Source organism: Anomalospiza imberbis, chromosome 9 (genome assembly GCF_031753505.1).
Source record: "Anomalospiza imberbis isolate Cuckoo-Finch-1a 21T00152 chromosome 9, ASM3175350v1, whole genome shotgun sequence".
Classification (NCBI taxonomy): domain Eukaryota; kingdom Metazoa; phylum Chordata; class Aves; order Passeriformes; family Viduidae; genus Anomalospiza; species Anomalospiza imberbis.
In genome coordinates, this window is record NC_089689.1 from 30,688,088 (window position 1) to 30,708,334 (window position 20,247).

The window sequence follows — 20,247 nt, forward strand, 5'->3', positions numbered from 1 at the left end:
CCGATGCCGCCCCTCAGGCCGCTCCCGCTGGGCGGATCCCCGCTGCCCGGTCCCCGATGCCGCCCCTCAGGCCGCTCTCGTTGGGATCGATCCCCGATCCCCGGTCCCCGACGCCGCCCCTCAGGCCGCTCCCATTGGGATCGATCCCCGCTGCCCGGTCCCCGATGCCGCCCCTCAGGCCGCTCCCGTTGGGATCGATCCCCGATCCCTGATCCCCGATCCCCGGTCCCCGATGCCGCCCCTCAGGCCGCTCCCGCTGGGCGGATCCCCGCTGCCCGGTCCCCGATGCCGCCCCTCAGGCCGCTCCCGTTGGGATCGATCCCCGATGCCGCCCCTCAGGCCGCTCCCGTTGGGATCGATCCCCGGTCCCCGGTCCCCGATGCCGCCCCTCAGGCCGCTCCCGCTGGGATCGATCCCCGATCCCTGATCCCCGATCCCCGGTCCCCGCTGCCGCCCCTCAGGCCGCTCCCGCTGGGATCGATCCCCGATCCCCGGTCCCCGCTGCCGCCCCTCAGGCCGCTCCCGCTGGGCGGATCCCGCCCCGCCCCTCCCGGTCACTCCGTGGCTCCTCCCGCGCGCTCTCTCGGTGCGGCGCAGTCTCGCGAGAGCGGCGGCCGAAGATGGCGGCGCGGAGCCGAGGCCCGTGAGGCGCGGGCGGAGCTGCGGCCGCTCCGGGGGCTCCGGGCGGGACCGGCCCCGCGGGCTCCGAGCGCTCCCGCCGGCCATGACCGGCGAGAAGCTCCGCTCGCTGCGCAGGGACCACAAGCCCAGCAAGGAGGACGGGGACCTGCTGGCGGCAGGCGAGGACGAGGCGGCCGCGGCGCCCGGGGGCGCCTTCACGGGCGGGAAGAGCGGGCGGGCCGGGGGGCACCGCGGGCCTGGCGCGCACCGGCACCGCCCGCCGGCCCGGGCCGCCCCCGCCGGGCCCGAGCGCGGCCCCTTCCCCGTGCACGAGTGCGTGTTCAAGGGGGACGTGCGGCGGCTCTCGGCGCTCATCCGCACCCAGGGCATCGCCCAGAAGGACAGTCACGGTGAGCGGGACGCACCGGGGCATCCGGGGCCGCGTCCCGGTGAGGCGGGAGATGCGGGTGCTGGACCGGGAAATAGGGAATTCGTTGGGAGTTTTGAAAGGGAGTTTCGTGAGGGTGTGTGAATCCCCTTTAGGAAGGATTGTGGACAAGGGATGGAGAGACAGGACACAGGGAATGACAGAGGGCAGGGGTGGATGGGATACGGGGAAGGAATTGTTCCCTGGCAGGGTGGGCAGGCCCTGGCACAGGTGCCCCGAGCAGCTGTGGCTGCCCCTGGATCCCGGGCAGTGCCCAAGGCCAGGCTGGACACTGCGGCTGGAGCAGCCTGGGACAGTGGAAGGTGTCCCTGCCAGGGCAGGGATGGACTTTAAGGTCCATTCCAACCCAAACCATTCCAGGATTCCATGATTTTCGTAATATGAGCGAGCACTGTCAGCTCCAGTAGCAGCACTGTGCAGGCAGAGCTGCCTCTGCCCCGGTGTTGCTCTGTGTCCAAGACCCCACTGCATTTAAAAGATTCATTCTTTTTTAGGATGTCTGAGCTGTCACCTGTTTGCTTTGGGCAATGCTGAGCGGTTCCTTTGGCTGTTGGCAGAGCAGTTTTTGATATTTCCCCAGGCTACAAAAATCAGTCCTTTCCCCCCCTTTCTTTTTGAATGCTGTGGCTCTGGATTTTGAGAGAGTTGTTCTCAGCTGCTCCTCTGCAAATGCTCTGTCCACGGCAGTGTCAGTGGCAGAGATGGAATCTGATCCTTGTGCTGCTCTGAAATTTGTAAATATTGAATGTCTTGCCAGGATATTTCAAACCGTTTTAATTTGGGGGATGTTTTATGCTGTTAACAAATAAATCAGCCTGGGGGATCAGCTTGACCTTCATGGTTGGTTTTAATCTCTATTTTTAATAGCTGTTTCAAGAGTAACATGATCCATTTCTGCTGGAGAACTCCCAGTTCCACGTGTGTAGTGTCTGAGAAGTTGTGATAAAGGGGATGCTTATGTTGTGTTTCTGATAAGGAGATCAGCTTTGCTTAATTGTGGTCTGCAAATTCCAAAGGAACACGAAGGTGAAGGATCTCTGGGGCTGGCACGGTGGCAGGAATGATGGAATTGGGAATTCCGGCTGTGTCTGTGGTGGCACTGGGCGCTGGAAGGCAGCTGAGGGCTGCAGAGTAACACAGGGCTCATCTCCCAGCCACGATGGGCAGGAGTGTTCCCTACAACTGGCACAGCACTTTCCTAAGGGCAGGGCTCCAAATCCAGCTACAGATCTGTTTATCCTGCCACCCTCATTCCAGCAAATCCTGCTGGAATGAAAGCAGCAGACTTGGGGAGGATTTTTCCCACTTGCTCTATTCCTGCTGCTGCTTCTCCCTGTTCCTCCTCCACTTCCCCTTCAAGCAAGGCAGCAGCTCCAAATCTTTCCCTGAAGGCACTTCCTGATCCCTCCTTGCTGTGGTGTCACCCTCAGTGTCTATCACACACATTGATTCCATCCTTTTTAAATCCATATATAAATCCGTGATTAATATCTCCCTGCTTTCCCAGCTCTGTTCCGAGTTGGGACACTTTGGGGATCTCTGACTCATCATCTCCCTCCAAGTTTTTACTTGAATTATTCAAAAAAACCCTACAACAAACGTCTTGATGGCTTGACATTCCAAAGGCCTGAGTAACATTTCCCTGTTATTGTTTTCTTCCTGCCTGATTCCATCTGTCACTTGTTTACACACGCTGGAACTGGGAATTATTTGGGGGACACTCCAGCTGATGATTTGCTCGGAAAGAAGCCAGAGGAATCCGGGGATGTGCTAGGGGTTGGACAGAGAGGAGAGAGAACTTACTGTTAATAATCCAGGCTTGTTTTATTGTTGGTTCAGTGCAGGAAAGCCAAATCTTGTGGAATGGGAGACTCCTGCTGTTCTGTTAAAAGCAATTGAGTGTTAATTGAGTGCCTACCCAGCTTCCTAAATTAACCTCCAAATCACTGCCCAGAGGAAGGCCAGGGTCATTATTCCCAAACAATGAGTTTCCTGGGAGAAGCCTGTAGCTACACCTAGCAGATGACTTTTAGTTTGATTATAACATGCATTTAATAGCTTAAATCCTGAACAGACAAATCCTCTTGCTGGAAAACAGCTGGAATACAGCCCTGGCTCCCTGCAGGTGTGCAGGTACCTCAGCAGAGGTGAAAGGCCACACGTCTGTGGGGACAGGTGCTGTGTTTGAGGTGTGGTTTTGGGCCAGCAGGCCTTGTTTGCCCACCTGGATGGGCACGGGCAGGATTCCAGGAGCTGCTGGAGCACTGATTTCTTGGGAAAAGGGGCTGTGGCTGTGCTGGGCACTGATGAGGCCTCACCTCAAATCCTGGGGTCAGTTCTGAGGCCCTCACTCCAGCGAAGACCCTGAGGGGCTGGAGCATGTCCAGGGCAGGCAACGGAGCTGGGAAGGAGCTGGAGAATCCCTGAGGGAGCTGGGAAGGGTCTGGAGCCCCAGGAGAGGCTGAGGGAGCTGGGAAGGGGCTCAGCCTGGAGAAAAGGAGGCTCAGGGGGCCCTTGTGGCTCTGCACAGCTCCTGACAGGAGGGGACAGCCGGGGGGGTCGGGCTGTGCTCCAGGGAACAGGGACAGGAGGAGAGGGAAGGGCCCCAGGCTGGGCCAGGGGAGAATTGGGTTGGACATCAGCAGGAATTTCCCCGTGGAAAGGGTGGTCCGTGGAAAGGCACTGGAGCTGCCCAGGGAGGTTTGGAGTCCCCATACCTGGAGGTGTCCAAGGAAGGGCTGGATGTGGCACTCAGTGCTGGTGACAAGGTGGGAATTGGGCACAGCTTTGGACTTGGTGATCCTGGAGGGCTTTTCCACCCTCACTGTTCTGTGACTCCATGATTTGGACAATGTTTCCCCTTGAGTCACGTAATTTGCATTTCCTGGGCATACATACAGCGTGGCTCCCTCTCACACGTTTTCCTCAGCAAGGTTATTTCCATCCTCTGCCAGAGCCTGGCAGCATCCAGGATGCCCTGTGCTGTGCTGGCTCCCAGATGTTGGAGCAGCTATTAATAGCAGCAGGAGTTGAGCTGGGTTAGTGTATAATGGGCTGGGCTGTGGCTGCCTGGGATGCTGCCAGTGTCCTGCAAGGATGAGATGCAGGACACATTGAACAGCCCTGTCAGCCCCTCCTGGGCAAGCAGGGCAGAGTTCCCATCTCCATCCGAATTTCCCTGGTGCTGCAGGGTGCTGGCGTTCGTGTGGCAGCCTCTCCCAGATGTGCAGCACATCCTCTGCACGGAGCAGGTTCTTCCTGCTGACAAAATGGGAGTTAGAGAATAACTCTCAACCCAGTGTGTGTGTGTTAGAATTGCACAAGGAATTTGTTTTCCAGCATTTTTTTTCTCTTGACTGCTCTAAGAAGATGTTTAAATGTGCAAAATACAGTTAAATGGAAGAACTTTATGTCCTTAAGCTTCCTAAATAAAGTGTGTCATGAGCCTGGTAGCAGCATTAATCCAGGAAAAACAGCTCTGGGTGCCTCACAGTGAATATTTAACACACAAATGCCACCTGTGTCACAAAATCAACAGGAAAATGGGACAGGTTTGAGAGGCTGCTGATCACCTCCAAAGCTTTCTCTGGAAACAACCAAAAGGCAGCTTTGTAGTGAAGGTGCTGTTCCTTCTCAATATGCCTAGTACTGTGGTTGTAAGAAATGAGTACTCAGTCTTTGAAAAATTAATAAAACAGGCTGTTAAATTTTTAATCAGTATCATATCTGTGAGTAGCTTTTAACCCAGATATGTCAGGCTGGGAAGGGATGGGACCCTTCAGCCCATGGGGAGCACAGGGGTTTTGTCTTTCTCAAAGACACCTCTGGACCTCTTTGCCTGGAGTGAGTTGCAAGATATCATTAAAAAGCTTCTCTTGGCCCATGAAATGTGTCTCAACATATTTATTTTGACAGTTATAATCCAAGCAAATGTCACTCCTCTGGTGGGTGTTGGTGTGTTCCTGGGTTAGAGCAGGAAGGGATTGCAGTGGATTCTGGTGACTTTAATCTCATCTTTTTATTTCTATGGTTTCTTTTAGGTAATCTCATCTTTTTATTTCTATGGTTTCTTTTAGGAAACACTCCTTTACATCTTGCTGTGATGTTGGGACATAAAGGTGGGTAGAACCATTTGTTTTGTTACCTCTTTGATGATCCTCAAGATTTAGGGGCAAGAGGAAAAAAAGGGGTTTTTTTTCCATTTTCCTGAATGTGATCTTGTGTTTCAAGTTAGTGAGGTTTTCTGGAAAGAAGATGCCACATGGATTTGGAGGAGAAGAATGGGAAAAGGAATCTGAGCTTTATTCCCAATATCCCACCTAACCCTACGCTCTGGCAGTGGGAAGCCATTCCCCCTTTCCTGTCTCCTCTTGTCCCCAGTCCCTCTGCAGCTCTCCTGGAGCCCCTTCAGGCCCTGCCAGGGGCTCTGAGCTCTCCCTGGATCCTTCTCCTCTCCAGGTGAGCACCCCCAGCTCTCCCAGCCTGTTTATTGAACTGGAAATGGAATCTGGCTGGTGATTCCAAGCTGGTTTGCCTGCTCCCTGCAGAGTGATGTTCTTGTCCTGGGCACTCTTTAAGGAGCCATAAAAATCCCTTGGTGTCTTGGCTGGTTAGTCAGGGCCTTTGTTTATCCCCACAGGAGACAGTTTATTCAGCAGGGAGGGATCTCGTCCTCCCCAGCCACTCAGCCTGCCACTGACTCACAGCTGCTGCATCTGGAATGACCAGTGCAGTTTCCTGTGGCACCTGTGGTAGGAAAATAACCCAGGAAGTCCCTGTCTTGGTGGTGAGACAGCTGGGCCCTGCTGCATCATCTCCAGACGGCTCAGGGTGGATTCAGTGACATGCGCTGAGGTTTCCCTGTGGCTGGAAACTGAAGAACCATTTCCAAGGAGCACGTGGGAACACTGAAACCCTCCTTGTCCCCTTCAGTTTTTCCACCATCATGTCCACCTGTGGATAGGCAATGCAGAGTGTTGGTTCCACACCTGCTCTGAGGCTTTCCTGGAACAGAGGTGCCTGTTTGCCCTCTTTAAATCCCGGATTCCCCAGGGGGTTCTGGCACACAGGAATGTGTTGGTGCCTCAGCCTCCTCTGCCTCCCTTCCACCTGATGGGAATTGCCCCGGATCTGTGTCCCCATGATCCATTCACCCCTTGGAGAGGGATGAAGGCCCTGAGGTATTTCTCTGCTTTGTGTGTGCAGCAGAGAGAGATGATGTCATGCATTAAATATAAATATCCTTGTTCCATAGTGGTGTGTGTGTCTGACACGCAGAAATATTATAAAAAGCAAACTCCATGTAACAGGAGGGACAGGTCTCTTCAGTGTTACATAATTGGTGGCTGATAACCAATTATTTTTAGTGGTAATATTGAACAGGGAAGTGCTGGAAGTACTTGCATAAATGGCTTTGTTTGTTAGAATGAGTCAGGACCCAGATATGTGTTTTGATAATCTGTGTAGTATTTCTGATATGAATTGCTTCGGTAGAGTTTTATTCTGACTGCTGGTGCTGCATCCGTTACTGTAAATAACTGTGGATATTTTGTTCCAGAATGTACCCACCTGCTTTTAGCCCATAATGCTCCAGTAAAGGTGAAAAACGCTCAGGGATGGAGCCCTCTGGCCGAAGCCATCAGCTATGGAGACAGACAGATAAGTAAGCACCTCTTCATTCATCCCAGTTTGCCAGTTAATCCCAAACTGGGGCTCACTCAGAGCAGGAAAGCAGAGTTCTCAAGCTGGGTTATTTTTCCACAGCCCTCTTTCAGCTCTCTGAAGGGTTTCTCTTAATCAGCTGAACATTTTATATCTGAACATGATCAGGCACATCCATTTCCTTGATGAGAAATTGCACTGGGTTACATAAGCAAACTGTTAACTCTGCTCAGACTGAGGGCGTTGGGAAAGCCCTGCACGAGCACAGTCTGGGTTTGGAATGGCAGTGGCAGCATCCAAATGGATCTGGGCTGGGTGGGATCATCTCCTTGGCCTGCTCCCTGTGGTCACAGGTTTGTTTATGCATCAGTTGCCAGTGGGATGTGGCTTTTAGGCTGCATCTCAAGAGGCCTGTGGGAAAATATAGTTTATATATTATGTATTATTCAAATATTATTTATTCACCTCAGACATGGAGTAGCAAAAGAAAATTATTCTGCTGCTACTCACTGGTGGATGTTAACAGTATTTGGTACTACCAAATGTTAATAGTACTTGGTATTACCATGTGTGGTGGTGCATTCCTGTAGCAGAAAACTCACTATATATTGCACATATACACGTATTATTAATATTTAATGCACTAGTTTATAATCTACCAACAGCATTTTCATCTCAGCTCCTCACTACTGATTTTCTCAGTGGAGTAGATGTTACTCAGTATATTTGTATCCACATATTTACTGATACCTGTGTAAAAACCCTCTTGACATGATTCTGTAGCTCATTTTACAAACAATTATTGAGGCTTTTCTTCCTGGGGTGATCCAAGCAGGTTAATGTGCAGTTCCTGTAACTGGGATTAATCCCTCAGGTCTGATGAAATGTTCCATTGCATTGTTGGGTTTAAGACCTCAAATAAGACACTCACCTATAATTACCAAACAAACAGAGTTCATGGATTAATTCCTGTGTAGTTTCAGCACTCCTGAGGAAGCTCAAGCAGCAGTCCAGGGAAAGTGTTGAAGAGAAGCGACCTCGGTTACTAAAAGCCCTGAAAGAGGTGAGTTGTGCTGACACAAACAGACGGGGTGGAAAGCATGGCTTGTGCTCTGAGTAGGGAGAAGTTTTTTCCATGTTTTTAACCAATCTTTTTGCTCTTAAAAGCAATCTTGGCTCTGTTTTAAGGGGTCCCAGAATTCTACTTAAGATAATACTTCCTTTCAACTTCTAGAAATTCAAATATAAGGTTTGTGTAAGGCAGACACATCATCATTGCAATCTCAGAGTTAAAGAATCTCTATTCCATTAGATTTTTAAGGCTTTCTTAAATCTTGCATCAATGAATAACTTCCTGGTCTGTTCAGTCCCCAAATGACTCTTGCCCTGTGATGGAGGAGATTTTTGGTTTAATTCTCCATCAGCATCCAGCAGCCAGTTGCCCTTGGGCACAGTCAAGTATTGCTCAGTTTGGGGACAGCAATTTGTAGAAACCCAGTTATTTATCAAAAGTTAATGAAATTGTCCCTGTGAAAGCTGAGCTGTGTTGTGATCCCCGACCACCTCGTGGTGGGGTTGGCTCTGGCTCACACGTGCTCTGGAGGCACAGGAGGTCTGACCTGATGACTTCAGCACATTTCCATGAGGCCAGTGGCAATTGATCTTTGCAAAACTCCTGCCTGAAACATGACTCATTAATTATTGTATAATTAATTCTAATTCCGTGGGATTGGTTGGGATCAATCAAAGCAAGCAAAGAGCTCCATAGGTGTTTTTTAAACACATGTTTACAATAATTCTTTTGCAATCCAGGGCTTGCTAGTTGAATCAGTATTAAGAAACTATTAAAAACGTGAGTTCAAATGAGTTACATCATTTTGTCATCATTGATTCTGCTGCAGCTAAAGTTTCAGTGATGTTTAAGTTCAGTGCAAATTCAAGTACAATGTTAGAGAAAGTTTTCTTTGCCAAACACAGCTTCTGCCTGTCTTCCAGCAAATGTTACAGTTATTTAGCCTGAAAAGCTTGTTAACACGTTCTTCTTTTCTTCTCAGCTAGGTGACTTCTATCTAGAGCTTCACTGGGATTTTCAAAGTTGGGGTGAGTGCTTCCATGTCCCTTCCCCGGGGAGATAATGCAATCAGCCTGCAGCACACTTGTTCTCCTCTGCTTTGTGCTGGAACAGTCACAATCCAGTGCTCGAGATCTGAGTCCTGAGGAAAGGACACATAACTTCTTCCTGATTTGTTTTTGCTTACTCACTTTTGGAGCTGAATTCTCTTCTCTCATCCAGTGACTCAGTAAGGAGGGGAAGTAGCTCTTTGCTGAAGAACCTGGGCCATGGAAGGTGTCCCTGCCCATGGCAGGGGGTGGGATGGGATGATCCCCAACCCAAACCAGTCTGGGATTCCAAGATTTTTTGTGTTTTATTAATTTAGTAATTAATATTAATACTTTGGACCATTTTTTATGCTTGTGGCTGTTCTGCTTTAAGTGGAGCCAGGCTTTCCCTTTGTATAAACTGTTAAATCCCATTAAATGTTAAATGCATTTTATAAACTGTTAAATCCCAGAATTCAAACTATGAAAAGCCATAATTATTAGGATTTATAAATGGTTTTTGGAAATACCAAAAAACTGGCAATACAAATTCTCTCTGATACTGGAAGCAGAGTGGGCAATTACAAAGAAATCAATTTTATCAAATAGAAACACCCCTGATGTTGTGTTTGATTGAGTTGATGATGGAAGATGCTGTATCTGCATTAAAACACATCCAGAATCAAAGTGATGGAGTGGTTTTAATGGGAATACTTTGCAGAAGGATCTCAGTGCCCTGACTGCCTTTTCTCTCCCTCCTTTAGTGCCTTTACTTTCCCGAATTCTGCCTTCTGATGCATGTAAAATACACAAACAAGGTATAAATATCAGGTGAGTGCTGCTTTTGTACCCAAATACTTCTGTGCCAGGGAAAAGCTGGATCCCAGTGAGCCTGACAGAATCCCTGAGGAGCCTGGGCACATCCATGACACAGCACTGAGCCTTGGAATTTCAGGCTCTGATTATCTCTTTTGAGCTGAATATAACTTAAATGTAGAGCAAGAGCAGTTCAGCTGGATAAGGCTTTATCTACCAGATGTGCCAGTGAAAAGCAGCGATTGGGTATTTATAACAAAATTGCACATAAATTCCAGTATTTTGTGGGGAAGTGTTGCTGCTCCAGTCTGTAGTTAAAACAAAAACACACACAAAAAAAAAAACCCCAAAACTGATATAATTTCTCTCTTTAAGGTGCTTAATGTGACAAATTCTCAGACTCAGTAGAGAGTTTCAGGAGTCTCTCCAAGCTCAGCTCTTTTTAGTTTGGAATCAAGTGTATTTTCTGGCATTTTCTTTAGGGGCCAAAATTTAAAACAATGAGGCAAGAATATGATCCTGGAGATTCAATCTGTAGGAACTTTTATTCTATCAAAGGGGCAGCTTGGGTGTGTAAAGTGAATTTTTTGGTGAAATTTGAGTCTGAGGCTGTTGCTTTCCTTCTCATTTCTGAATGCTCTGCCTGTATGAGGCCTGAACTGAGGGGATACAGATAAATACAGGTTTTTCCTTGGAATCAGAGGCAAATCTGTGAGGAGTTTTAATCCCTCACCACTTAGAGGTGAAGTCTCCCAGTTCAGGTTCTTTAACCACCTTTTTATGAGAAATAAATGCTCTGGCAGTACTGGATATGAATTGCTACAGACATCCGTGGTCTTAGCTCCATCTTCTTCCAGTTACTCAGGTCTGCAGGAGCATTTCTTTGGTGTTGGTGAGGGAGAAAAGTAGAAATAGCAATGAAAAGAAATCAGATTTTAAAAAATGACTTTGTTTCTGAGAAATCTTCGGATTTTGGGTCATGTCCCAATGCTGTTACTCAAGTCAGGACCCTGCTGAGGAGTTGTTTCTCAGTGTGTGGCACTGAATAGATTCTCTCCCCCTCCCCTCCTCATGCTGGCAGCATTAAATACAATTTTCTGAAGAAAACTTCGTAGCATTTTTTTGCTGATTTCTGCATCCAGGCTTCACTTACTGAATCCTGTGAAAACTCAGCCCTTTATGTGCTTGTCTGCCATTAAAAAAAATTCACTTTCCTGCTTGAAAGCTGAATTTCCTCCTGCATTTATGGGTAATTTTTATGAAATTTGGGTTTTTTTTCACAGGCTGGACACAACTCTGATAGACTTTACTGACATGAAGTGCCAACGAGGGGATTTAAGCTTCATTTTTAATGGTGACGCCGCACCCTCCGAATCTTTTGTAGTTTTAGACAATGAGCAAAAAGTTTACCAGCGAATACACCACGAGGTAAAGCTCTGGGAAGAGGGTGGGACACATCCCAGGCTTTTTTGGGAATGTATCAAACAAAATTAGCCTCAGAAACACCCAGAGAACTGCAAAGCAAAGAATTTTTTTCCGCAGTTGTTCCAACTTGAGCTGTGAAGGTGGCATGGAATTTTGTGAGGGAAACCAGCTTTGAATCCAGATTTGTGGTTGAGGAAAAGCTGGAATGGAAATAGACTGGAAAGATGTGGTTTAAATTGTGATGTGCTGCTTTTAGTCTTTCCACTGGGCTTAGCTTAGGTGGGTTTGCAGACCTGTTCCCATTGCTTTGCATCCTTTTAGTCACTCCATGGCCAGTTCAGCTGATAACAAGTGAGGGTCTGACTCACTGGACCCCCTGTAATTAGTCAAGTCTTTAATTACAGCTTTATCCCCCAATCGCTTAAGCAGGGCTTATTATTGCCTGTGGAAAGGGTGTGGCTGCTGAGCTGCTGCATAAATCCCATTGGGATGCTTTATTCACATTATTGTTCAAGATTAAACTATTTAGAAACCATTTGGCCAGAGGTTTTGTAAAACCGCTTGAAAATTCAGGAAATGCTGCTTCTGGGAAAAGATCCAAAGGACGAGGCTTATGGATTTGTATTTATTGGTGTATCTTTAGAGGGAGCAATTGTTGTTTCTTAAGTTATTCTGAGAATTTTGGAATTTTTCTTCCAGGAATCTGAGATGGAGACAGAAGAGGAGGTTGACATTTTGATGAGCAGTGATATTTACTCTGCCACCTTATCCACCAAATCCATCACATTCACACGGGCCCAGACGGGGTGGCTCTTCAGGGAGGACAAAACTGTGAGTGGGAGGGGAGCTCAGAGCCTGCTGCCAGGCAGGAGGGAGGAGGGAAAGGCACTGCAAGAAGCACTGGAGCAGATTCCCTGGAGAAACTCTGGCTGCCCCATCCCTGGAAGCGCCCAAGGCCAGGCTGGACAGGGCTTGGAGCAGCCTGGGATGGTGGAAGGTGTCCCTGCCCATGGCAGGGAGTTGGAATGGGGTGGGTTTTGAGGTCCCTTCTGGCCCAAACCAGTCCAGGTTTCTAAAAGGATAAAGTGTTCAGGACAAAGGAAAAAATCCCTCTCCCTGTATCCCCAGTTATCACAAGTTCATTCCATGTGGAATCTGTCTGCTGGACTGCCTTCAGCAGGAGAAAGGAGGAAGAAAGATTCTGTAGCTGTTGGGCAGGGGGAGGACAGATTGTGCTGGGAATGGTTTTGTTCCAGGAGGCTCTGATCTCTGCAGGTTGATTCCAGGGAGTGCAGGAAGGATTCTGTGCATTCCTGCGGGAGGGCAGGGATGGGAGTGCTCTGGAAAGGGATTTCACTCAAATTCTTCAACAATCTCTGCCTTAAAGCTTCCCTTCATAAGAAGTACCTGTTGCTGCTGGATTTTTGGGATTGCCCACTGCCAGCCCATGTGGGGGGCTGGGGGAATTCCAGCTCAATCCCCAAGTTCCCTTATCGCCATTATTTGATACGCAAGAATCAAAATGTTTTTATTTTATCTTCTGTGAGTCATTAATGTCCCAATTCCTTTCATGCAGGAAAGAGTAGGAAACTTCCTGGCAGATTTCTACTTGGTGAATGGACTTGTGTTGGAATCCAGGAAAAGAAGGGAACATCTCAGTGAGGAGGACATCCTTCGGAATAAAGCAATCATGGAGAGCCTGAGCAAAGGGGGAAACCTCATGGAGCAGAATTTCGAGGTATAATTGATAAACTTTGCCCAGGGTGTGGATGAATAATCTTGCACACCACTCCTCATGGTGCAAAATACATAGATAATGTTTTTATTTTCTTTTGATTGGCATAATCTAAAAATCATAAACATGACCCTCAAGTATAATTTTGGTGATGCATTAATGAATTACCCTGATTAGTGCACACAGGGAGGGATTTCTGTGGTTATATTGGGTATTCAGCCTTAATTTGTCTCTTAGAAGAGATGAGGGGTTTGGCTGTGGCAAATCAACTTTGGATTCTTTTAGACCCAATGTTGATTGTTGGGAATGAAAGAGAAGCCAGAAAGGCAATCGTGTTCCTTTGAGCTTCATTAAAATGGGAGGAAGCCTGTGATTAGCACCAGGAAATCAAGAGCTCTTCAGAATGAGCCAGGCTTCAGCTGGGAGCACACAGAGAGCTTTTAAAGTGATTAATTTATTTCTGTGTGAGCTGGAGCTGCTGCCGTGGCGCTCGGAGCCCTGAATTAACTCATTATGGTGGAGCAGCACAGCCCAGTCCTATGGAAAGTGCCCTTGGAGGCCAAACACCTCAGTGGGGGCTGAGAGCCGGGGCTGGCACGAGCAGGGCAGGCGCTGTGGCTGTGGTTGGAGCTGAGGGGCAGCTCCAGGTGGGAATGGCAGGATGAGGGACAGGAGCACTGAGCTGAGCTGTGCTTGTCCCACAGCCCGTGCGCCGGCAGTCGCTGACGCCGCCGTCCCCCAACACCATCTCCTGGGAGGAGTACATCTCTGCAGAGAGTGGCAAGTGAGTGCTGCTGGGTCTGCCAGGGATTCCGGGGACACCTCTGCATCCCTGGCATGGGGATGGGGGTTTTGGCTTCTCCACCTGGTGGGTGCTGCTTGTGTTTGTGTGCAGTTTTGTGGGGAGGGAGGAACGCTGGGTTTGGTGTCTCGGTGTTTGTTCTGCAGAGGGCTGGGAAGTGATCCTTGTGTGTGGGAGCAGTGTCAGTGCCTCAGCTACAGGCAGGGAATCCTGGAATGCTTGGGGTTGCAAGGGGCTTAAAGCCCATCCAGTTCTACCCCCTGCCGTGGGCATTTCTGGGTGGTGGTTAATAAACACTTCCTGAAGGGTTTATTAACTCCATGTTCATGAGGAATTATTTTATTGGAGTAGTTTTCCTGTTTTTGTCTTGTCTCCTGGTTTAGCAGAGCTCAGAGTAATGTAGATTAAGAGGTTTTTTATCTTTATTCTGCACAGCTTTACAATAAAGCAAACCCTTTGAAAGTAGGGATTCCTCCCTGATGTTTTCCAGCCCAAGTCTGTTTGCCTTCCTTTAAACCCAGGATTTCCCTGGGAAACACTGACTTTGTCTCTCCCTCACAGAGCTCCTCACCTGGGCAGGGAGCTGGTCTGCAAGGAGAGCAAGAAAACCTTCAAAGCCACGATAGCAATGAGCCAGGAATTCCCCTTAGGAATTGAATCGTGAGTCGAAGCTCCTGGCCACGGGAGTTGTTCCTGTCGGGAATGTTTTAACGTGTTCGTGAGCTGCAGAACCCTCCAGATCCCCAGGAATGGGAGCTGGGAGTGCAGTCAGGCTGTTGAGCAAGGAATCCCTTAAACTGGGAATCCGGGAGCTGCTGGGGCTGGGGGAGGAGCCAAGCCCTTACCTGGCTTGATGAGAGCAGAGTGTTGGGCAGGGTTATCAGCAACTGGTGCCTGGTCCCACAGAATTCTGAAATGCTTTTCCCCATAATAAACTTCAGCACAAAATTGTGTCCCTGACCCAGTGCAAAGCCAGGTCAGTTCCACATGTCCATGGAGAAGGGGGGTGGTTCCTCATCCCTCATCTCCTGTGGAAAATGAGGACAAGGACTTGGTGTCCTGTGTTGGTTTGTTGTAATTCTGGATGTGGGGTGACCCTGAAGCCCCGGGATGGAGAAGGGGGATGATGTCATTGTCACCTTCTCTGTCCCCTTTGGATCATGTTTTCCTGTTCCAGAGGGACAGGGTGTGTGTGGCAGGAGGATCTGTCACAGCCTCTGCTCTCCTTTGCAGGTTGTTGAATGTCTTAGAAGTCATTGCACCCTTCAAGCACTTTAACAAACTTAGAGAATTTGTTCAAATGAAGCTTCCACCAGGCTTTCCTGTCAAATTAGGTAAGAGCACACAGCAACTCCTGGGGCTTTATATGTCCAGAATTTTAGATTGGAAAAGCCCTCTGAGTCCAACCATTCCCCACCACTGCCTCATGTCCCCAAGTGCCACATCCACACAGCTTTGAAATCCCTCCAGGCATGGGGGCTCCTCCAGGGCTGGAAAACCCTTTCCAAGAGAAATTTTCCCAAATATTCAATCCAGATCTGAACATGTGCATGTATTCTTGCAATATGTTCAGAAAGTCTTTTTTGGAGTTTTGGGGAAGAACTCTCACCTAGGAATGTGTTGCTGGAGAGTTCAGGAGTGCTGGGGCCTTGCTCCAAGGGCAGTGGGATGTGCTGGATTATTCCTGCTTTAGGGGAGGATCTCAGGTGTGTGGAGTATTTTGTAACATTCCTGTGTTTTCTTTTATTGAAGGATTACTGGTGATAGATTTATTTTAAGTGAAAAATAGAAAACTGTTGCACTTGTAGCAGATGGAAATGTCTGAGATCAGCTTATTCATGGGATAGATGACCCCAGAAGCAGTAGCCCCTTTCCTAAAGGATGCAGGGTTTCTGGAGTTGCAGGGAGCTGTGTGAGCAGGTGGGCTGTGCTCTACCTGTGCCATGTTTGCACAGCATTCCAGAGCAGTTGGGGTTGGGAATGACCTCAAATTCCAGCTCCTGCTCCCATTCCCATGGGCAGGGACACCTCCCACTATCCCAGGCTGCTCCAAGCTCCATCCAGCCTTGCAGGGGTGGGGATCAGTGCCATTCCTGGCTGTGCCTTGCCCCTGACTGTGCCCCGTCCCCGCAGACATCCCGGTGTTCCCCACCATCACGGCCACTGTGACGTTCCAGGAGTTCCGTTACGACGAGTTCGATGACTCCATCTTCACCATTCCCGACGACTACAAGGAGGATCCCAGCCGCTTCCCGGACCTCTAAGGGGGCTGGGAGCTCCAGGGAGCGTCCACCCCGGCATGCCAGGGCCAGGGAATGGCTGCACCCACAGCAGAGCAGAGCCGTGGGGCACGGGAAGGGATGAACTCGTGAGCCCGCAGCGCAGGGAGCGAGCAGCAGTGCGGATGTGCCGGCACTGCACTGGGCATCCAGCCCCTCCAGCTCCCGCTTCCCAGAGCCTCCTGCTGCCATCCCCTTCAGCACAGCCACTCCTGGCTCGGGAGCTGCCACCCCCAGCTGGGAGGAGCTGCTGGTTTTTAAATTTTCTACACTTGTGGTGATCCACGAGGCACTGCTGGACCTTGGCACCGAGCTGGGCCTGGGGCTGGGGGTGAGGTGAGCTCCCCTGTCCTTCCCGTGCTCCCTGTTCCCTGAGCTCCCAGCTCAGCCGCAGAATGTTGGAAGGTATCCCGAGGGAATGCCTTGGCTGTAGATGAATGAACCAAATGGGCACCACCGGCACTTGGATTTCCTCCTGCACCCCAGGCAGAGCCAGCTGTGCTCCGCAGGGAGCGAGGCACCTCCGGAGCGCCGGCCCAGCCCGGTGCTGTCCCTGCCTGATCCCTTCATTCCCCTTCCCTCCCTGCTCTCTGCTCCCTGCCTGGCCCCTGGGCTGTTGGGGAGCCTCCAGGGCTGCCTGGCCGGGAGTGTCACTTGTTAATCCTTTATTTGACCCTCACCTGGGAGAGGTGTCGCAGAAAGGCCGAGCACCACCGGGTCAGTTGGTGAGAGCTGGGAAAAGCTCAGGCATTGCCCCTTCCTGCCGGAGGGGCTCTCCCTGCGCCCGGGGCCATCGCGGTGCTCACGGGCAGCGTTCACTGGGGTGTTCCCACGTTCATTTCCTGCCTCTTCGTGTTTAAATCACAGAGAATCCCAGACTGGTTTGGGGTGGGGGGACCTCAAAGCTCATCTTGTCCAGCCCCCCTTCATGGATGGTTCAGTGCTCCTCGAGCTTATTCCCATTCCCAGTTGTTCCAGTCTCCTCATCTAACAATAATCCACCTTTTTGGGGTTTGTTAGGCAAGATTTGTGCAGAAGGCTGATGGTGCTATTTGTTTGTATGAAGAAATTTAGATTCAAGTGCTGTGGTGTCATTGTACAAAAATGTAAATATTTTCCAAATTATATTCTTTGTGCACTGTAGGTAAAACTTTTCTGGAATTCCATAGAGTTAAGGATCAAAGTTTATAATGAAGAGGATCATTGATGCTCAGTGGAGGGAACAGCTGTGCTGAGCACAAGGGACAAGGGAGGGGCTCAGCACAGGGCAAGGTGTCAGGCACACCTGAGAGCAGGGAATTCCAGACTGCTGGAATCTCTGATCCATCCCAAAGAGGTTGCTCTGGGGAGGAACATGCAGGAGGCCCAGGGAATCACTTTCAGCAAGGTCCAGGAGCACTGGAGTGGGAGGGTGGGGTTGGTCCTTTCCCAGCACCTCTGTGAACCTGGGGAACAGGGAAGCTCTGGGACAGGGGAGCAGTGCAGCTTTCTTGTTAATTCAAACTCAAATCCAAAATTAAACTTTAGGGAAAACAAGCAAAGGGAAATGAGTCCTGCCAGTGCCGTGTCAGGGCAGGTGTGGAGCATCCTCTGGGAATGATGGAACTTGTTCTCCCAAGTAAGGATGAATTCCTGACGTGTTTCACACCTCTGGGATGAACTGACACCATCTGTGCTGCTCCTGGGAGCCAGGTGGGATCCTCTGGGACAGACTGGGGATGTCCATGGGCTGAGCTGGAGCTTGGATCCGCGCTGTGTGGCAGTGCAGGGCTCTGCCCCTCCCAGGGTCCCCTGTCCCCTCCCGGGGTCCCTTCGGGATGTTCTGTGTAGCTGCAGGACCGGGGCCAGCTGCCACACAGGGACCCCATTCCTTGGGAATTCAGTGAAGGCGAGAGGTTCCTCCCCGAGGTGAATGTCAGAATGTTGCTCAGTGGTACAGGGAGGATCCGTGGGTTTGTGTTTCTTTGCATTTTTGGTCATCCCAAATTCATCCCTGGCTCCGTGGAAGCATCACTGGGGCTGTGGGGCCTGGGCAGTGCAGCCACTGCTGGATCCCAGGGTGGATCCTGGGCTTGGAACTGGAAAACAAAAAGGGTTTTGGGTGGCCTCCTGTGGGCTTGAGGCTCCTCTGGCTCTGTCCCCTCTGGACCAGCCCCTGCTGGGGGCTGGTGGCCACGGGGTGTCTGCCCAAAGCCCAGGGCAGGTCCTGGAAGTGTTTCCAGTGGTTCCTGTGGCCTCTGGCTGCAGACCTGGGGGATTTTCACCCCCCAGGACACGGCTGCTCCCTGGGACACTTCAGGGGCTGCAGGAAGGGTTGCAGGAAGCTGCTTGTTCTGCCTTGGAATGTGGGCACAGCTTTGGGGCTGTCCTTGTTCTGGGTTACCCCAGGAAACCTGGCTGCTCCTGCTCTCCCTGTGGAGCTGAGGGATGGGAATTCCCTGGATTGTTCCCCAGCTGCCAGGGCAGCCCCATGGGCTCCCGGAGCTGCTCTCAGTACTTTTCCCTCCTCCTGGGATGTGCTTCCTGTCTGAACATTCCGGGTGATGAGTTCTCACAGTAGGGACACCTGGGCATTCCTAATGGATGCACTGCAGGAATTCTCAGTCAGAGGGACACTGGGCTGAGCCTGTGGATCCTGAGGGGCTGCCCACGTTGAGATCCATGTTTATATCGATGTTTTCTCCACTAACGCCTGTTTTTGTCACTGGGTTGTGTTGCATGGACACACGGAATGTTTGTGGGCCTGGATGTGTCTCCAGGGTGTTCCCAGCCCCAGCCTGGGGCACAGGTTCCCTCCCCTCTCCCCTGGCTCTGGGAAATTCCTTTTCCAAGCAGCACTGATCCAGCAGAGCCTCACCTTGGCTTTTCCTGTTTTCCTGGAGGCCAGGCCAGGTGTTCCAGGAGGGTTTGCCCTGGGAGTGAGCACAGATCCGTGGATCGTGTCCGTGCAGCAGCTCCAGCTCATCCCTGTGGCCTGGGAATGTCAGGGGGACCAGGAGCAGCCCTGGACAGCCCAGCTGGAGTCGGGGTCCAGGGCAGGAGGAGAAGGGAGCTGGACCAGGCTGGTGGGAATCACATCCCGCTGCTCCTGGGGGGTCGGGGCTGCCCAGGCTGGGGCTCCCCTCCCACCGCTTCTTTTTCTCCTGAGGTTTTTTATGGCTCTTAAAAGACAACCAGGAACTTTGCTCAACCCAATTCCGACCTCACTGCGGAAGGATCCCGCGGGTTGTTTCTGAACCAAACTGTTCCTCTGGTCTTCCAAGCTCCTGCTCTGTCCCGTGGCAAAGGGAACACCCTGGATTTCCTCCCCGGAGCTGCTCTCCAGCCACTGCACTCCCAGCACAGCAATTCCCCATTCCTGCCTTGAGTCCGTTCGTCCTGCCCCGATGTGTTTGTGCTGGAATCCCCCCGGATTCCGTGGATATTCCCAGCCACCTTCTGTTATTTCATGTCTCTGCTCCTGAGTTGTAATTCCCACCAGGAGAACTGCGTTATTTAATCCAGATTAACCAATTCCTGTAATGCTGCAGTTTCACCTTTCTTTTCCTGACAGTTTGTAACTCCCATGGAAAACGAGTCGCCTCTCTTGGTTTTCCTGTCGTCCGCTCCCTGGTTTTCCCTTCCCTTCACTCATAGTCACTTTGGGTTGTATCATTTGTTAGAATAAAGACCAAACTATGCTGTTGGATTCGGAAACTGCTCCACCTGTGCAATCCAGGCTTCCCTCTCCTGTCCTGCCGGGCCTGGGCTCCGCTGAGGGAGCGGGACCAGAGGGGAGGGAACGAGCTCCTGCTGCTGCGTTCTGCAAGGGCATTTTCTTGGTCATTTTTTAAATAAAATCCTGCATTTTCATTACAGCCTCTTCTCGGCCCTCTGTGAATCCCAGGTTTTATGGGGAAAGGATGCAGGGAGCAGTTCCTGGCCTCACCTGGAGCTGAGGGAGCAGGTTGGGAACAGCTGCCCGGGAGGGAGGGGGGAAAAGGAGCCTGAAGTTCACTGAACTCTCTTCAGTCCTTCCAGAGATTTCGGTCTGGATAGAGGCTGAACCCTGGATGGGTTCTTCTGGGTTTGGGTTTTTGGTTTTTTGAGGGAGGGCTGGGAGCTTTTTCTGGGGTTTGGGGTTTTTAGTTTTTAAACAGCCTTGCTCTCCTGCCCCCAGGGATCAGGGCCTCCCTCTGTAGGTACAGATCTGCTGATGGAAAATCTCCTGTTTCTAAAGGGGCAGGAAAACTTCCAGGAAGGGCTCCAGCCACTGCCAGTTAAAGATTTTTCTAACTGCAGCTGTGGCCCTGAGCTTGCTCCAACTGCTCCCTGCCAGGCAGGATCTCCCCAGAGCCTTCTCTTACTTTTCATCCACCAG

General features: G+C 50.6%; 1 protein-coding gene and 1 long non-coding RNA gene across 2 annotated transcripts; one reads left to right on the plus strand and one right to left on the minus strand.

The window, feature by feature from the left end:
- Positions 1 to 620: 620 nt before the first annotated feature.
- ANKRD13C (ankyrin repeat domain 13C) lies at positions 621 to 19,744 on the plus strand. The gene is made up of 14 exons (XM_068199027.1): positions 621 to 1,031; positions 5,146 to 5,187; positions 6,627 to 6,731; positions 7,708 to 7,793; positions 8,785 to 8,830; positions 9,595 to 9,661; positions 10,930 to 11,074; positions 11,771 to 11,902; positions 12,648 to 12,809; positions 13,511 to 13,590; positions 14,170 to 14,268; positions 14,842 to 14,942; positions 15,742 to 17,559; positions 17,819 to 19,744. The coding sequence occupies exons 1-13, from the start codon at positions 725 to 727 to the stop codon at positions 15,870 to 15,872; spliced, it is 1,503 nt and encodes a 500-aa protein (XP_068055128.1). The 5' UTR covers positions 621 to 724; the 3' UTR covers positions 15,873 to 17,559; positions 17,819 to 19,744.
- Positions 14,044 to 14,656, minus strand: LOC137478895 (uncharacterized). Its single transcript, XR_011001862.1, has 2 exons — positions 14,454 to 14,656; positions 14,044 to 14,301 (listed from the first exon to the last, which is right to left on the minus strand). It is a non-coding gene; the product is annotated as an uncharacterized lncRNA (long non-coding RNA).
- Positions 19,745 to 20,247: the final 503 nt, after the last annotated feature.

What these genes read in the sequence shown, in the direction of transcription:
- ANKRD13C (XM_068199027.1), top strand. Translation starts at nt 725, where the DNA reads ATGACCGGCGAGAAGCTCCGCTCGCTGCGCAGGGACCACAAGCCCAGC. An exon ending in TCATGGAGCAGAATTTCGAG is followed by an intron (nt 12,810 to 13,510) that starts GTATAATTGATA and finishes CTTGTCCCACAG; the next exon opens with CCCGTGCGCCGGCAGTCGCT. An exon ending in TTCCCCTTAGGAATTGAATC is followed by an intron (nt 14,269 to 14,841) that starts GTGAGTCGAAGC and finishes TCTCCTTTGCAG; the next exon opens with GTTGTTGAATGTCTTAGAAG.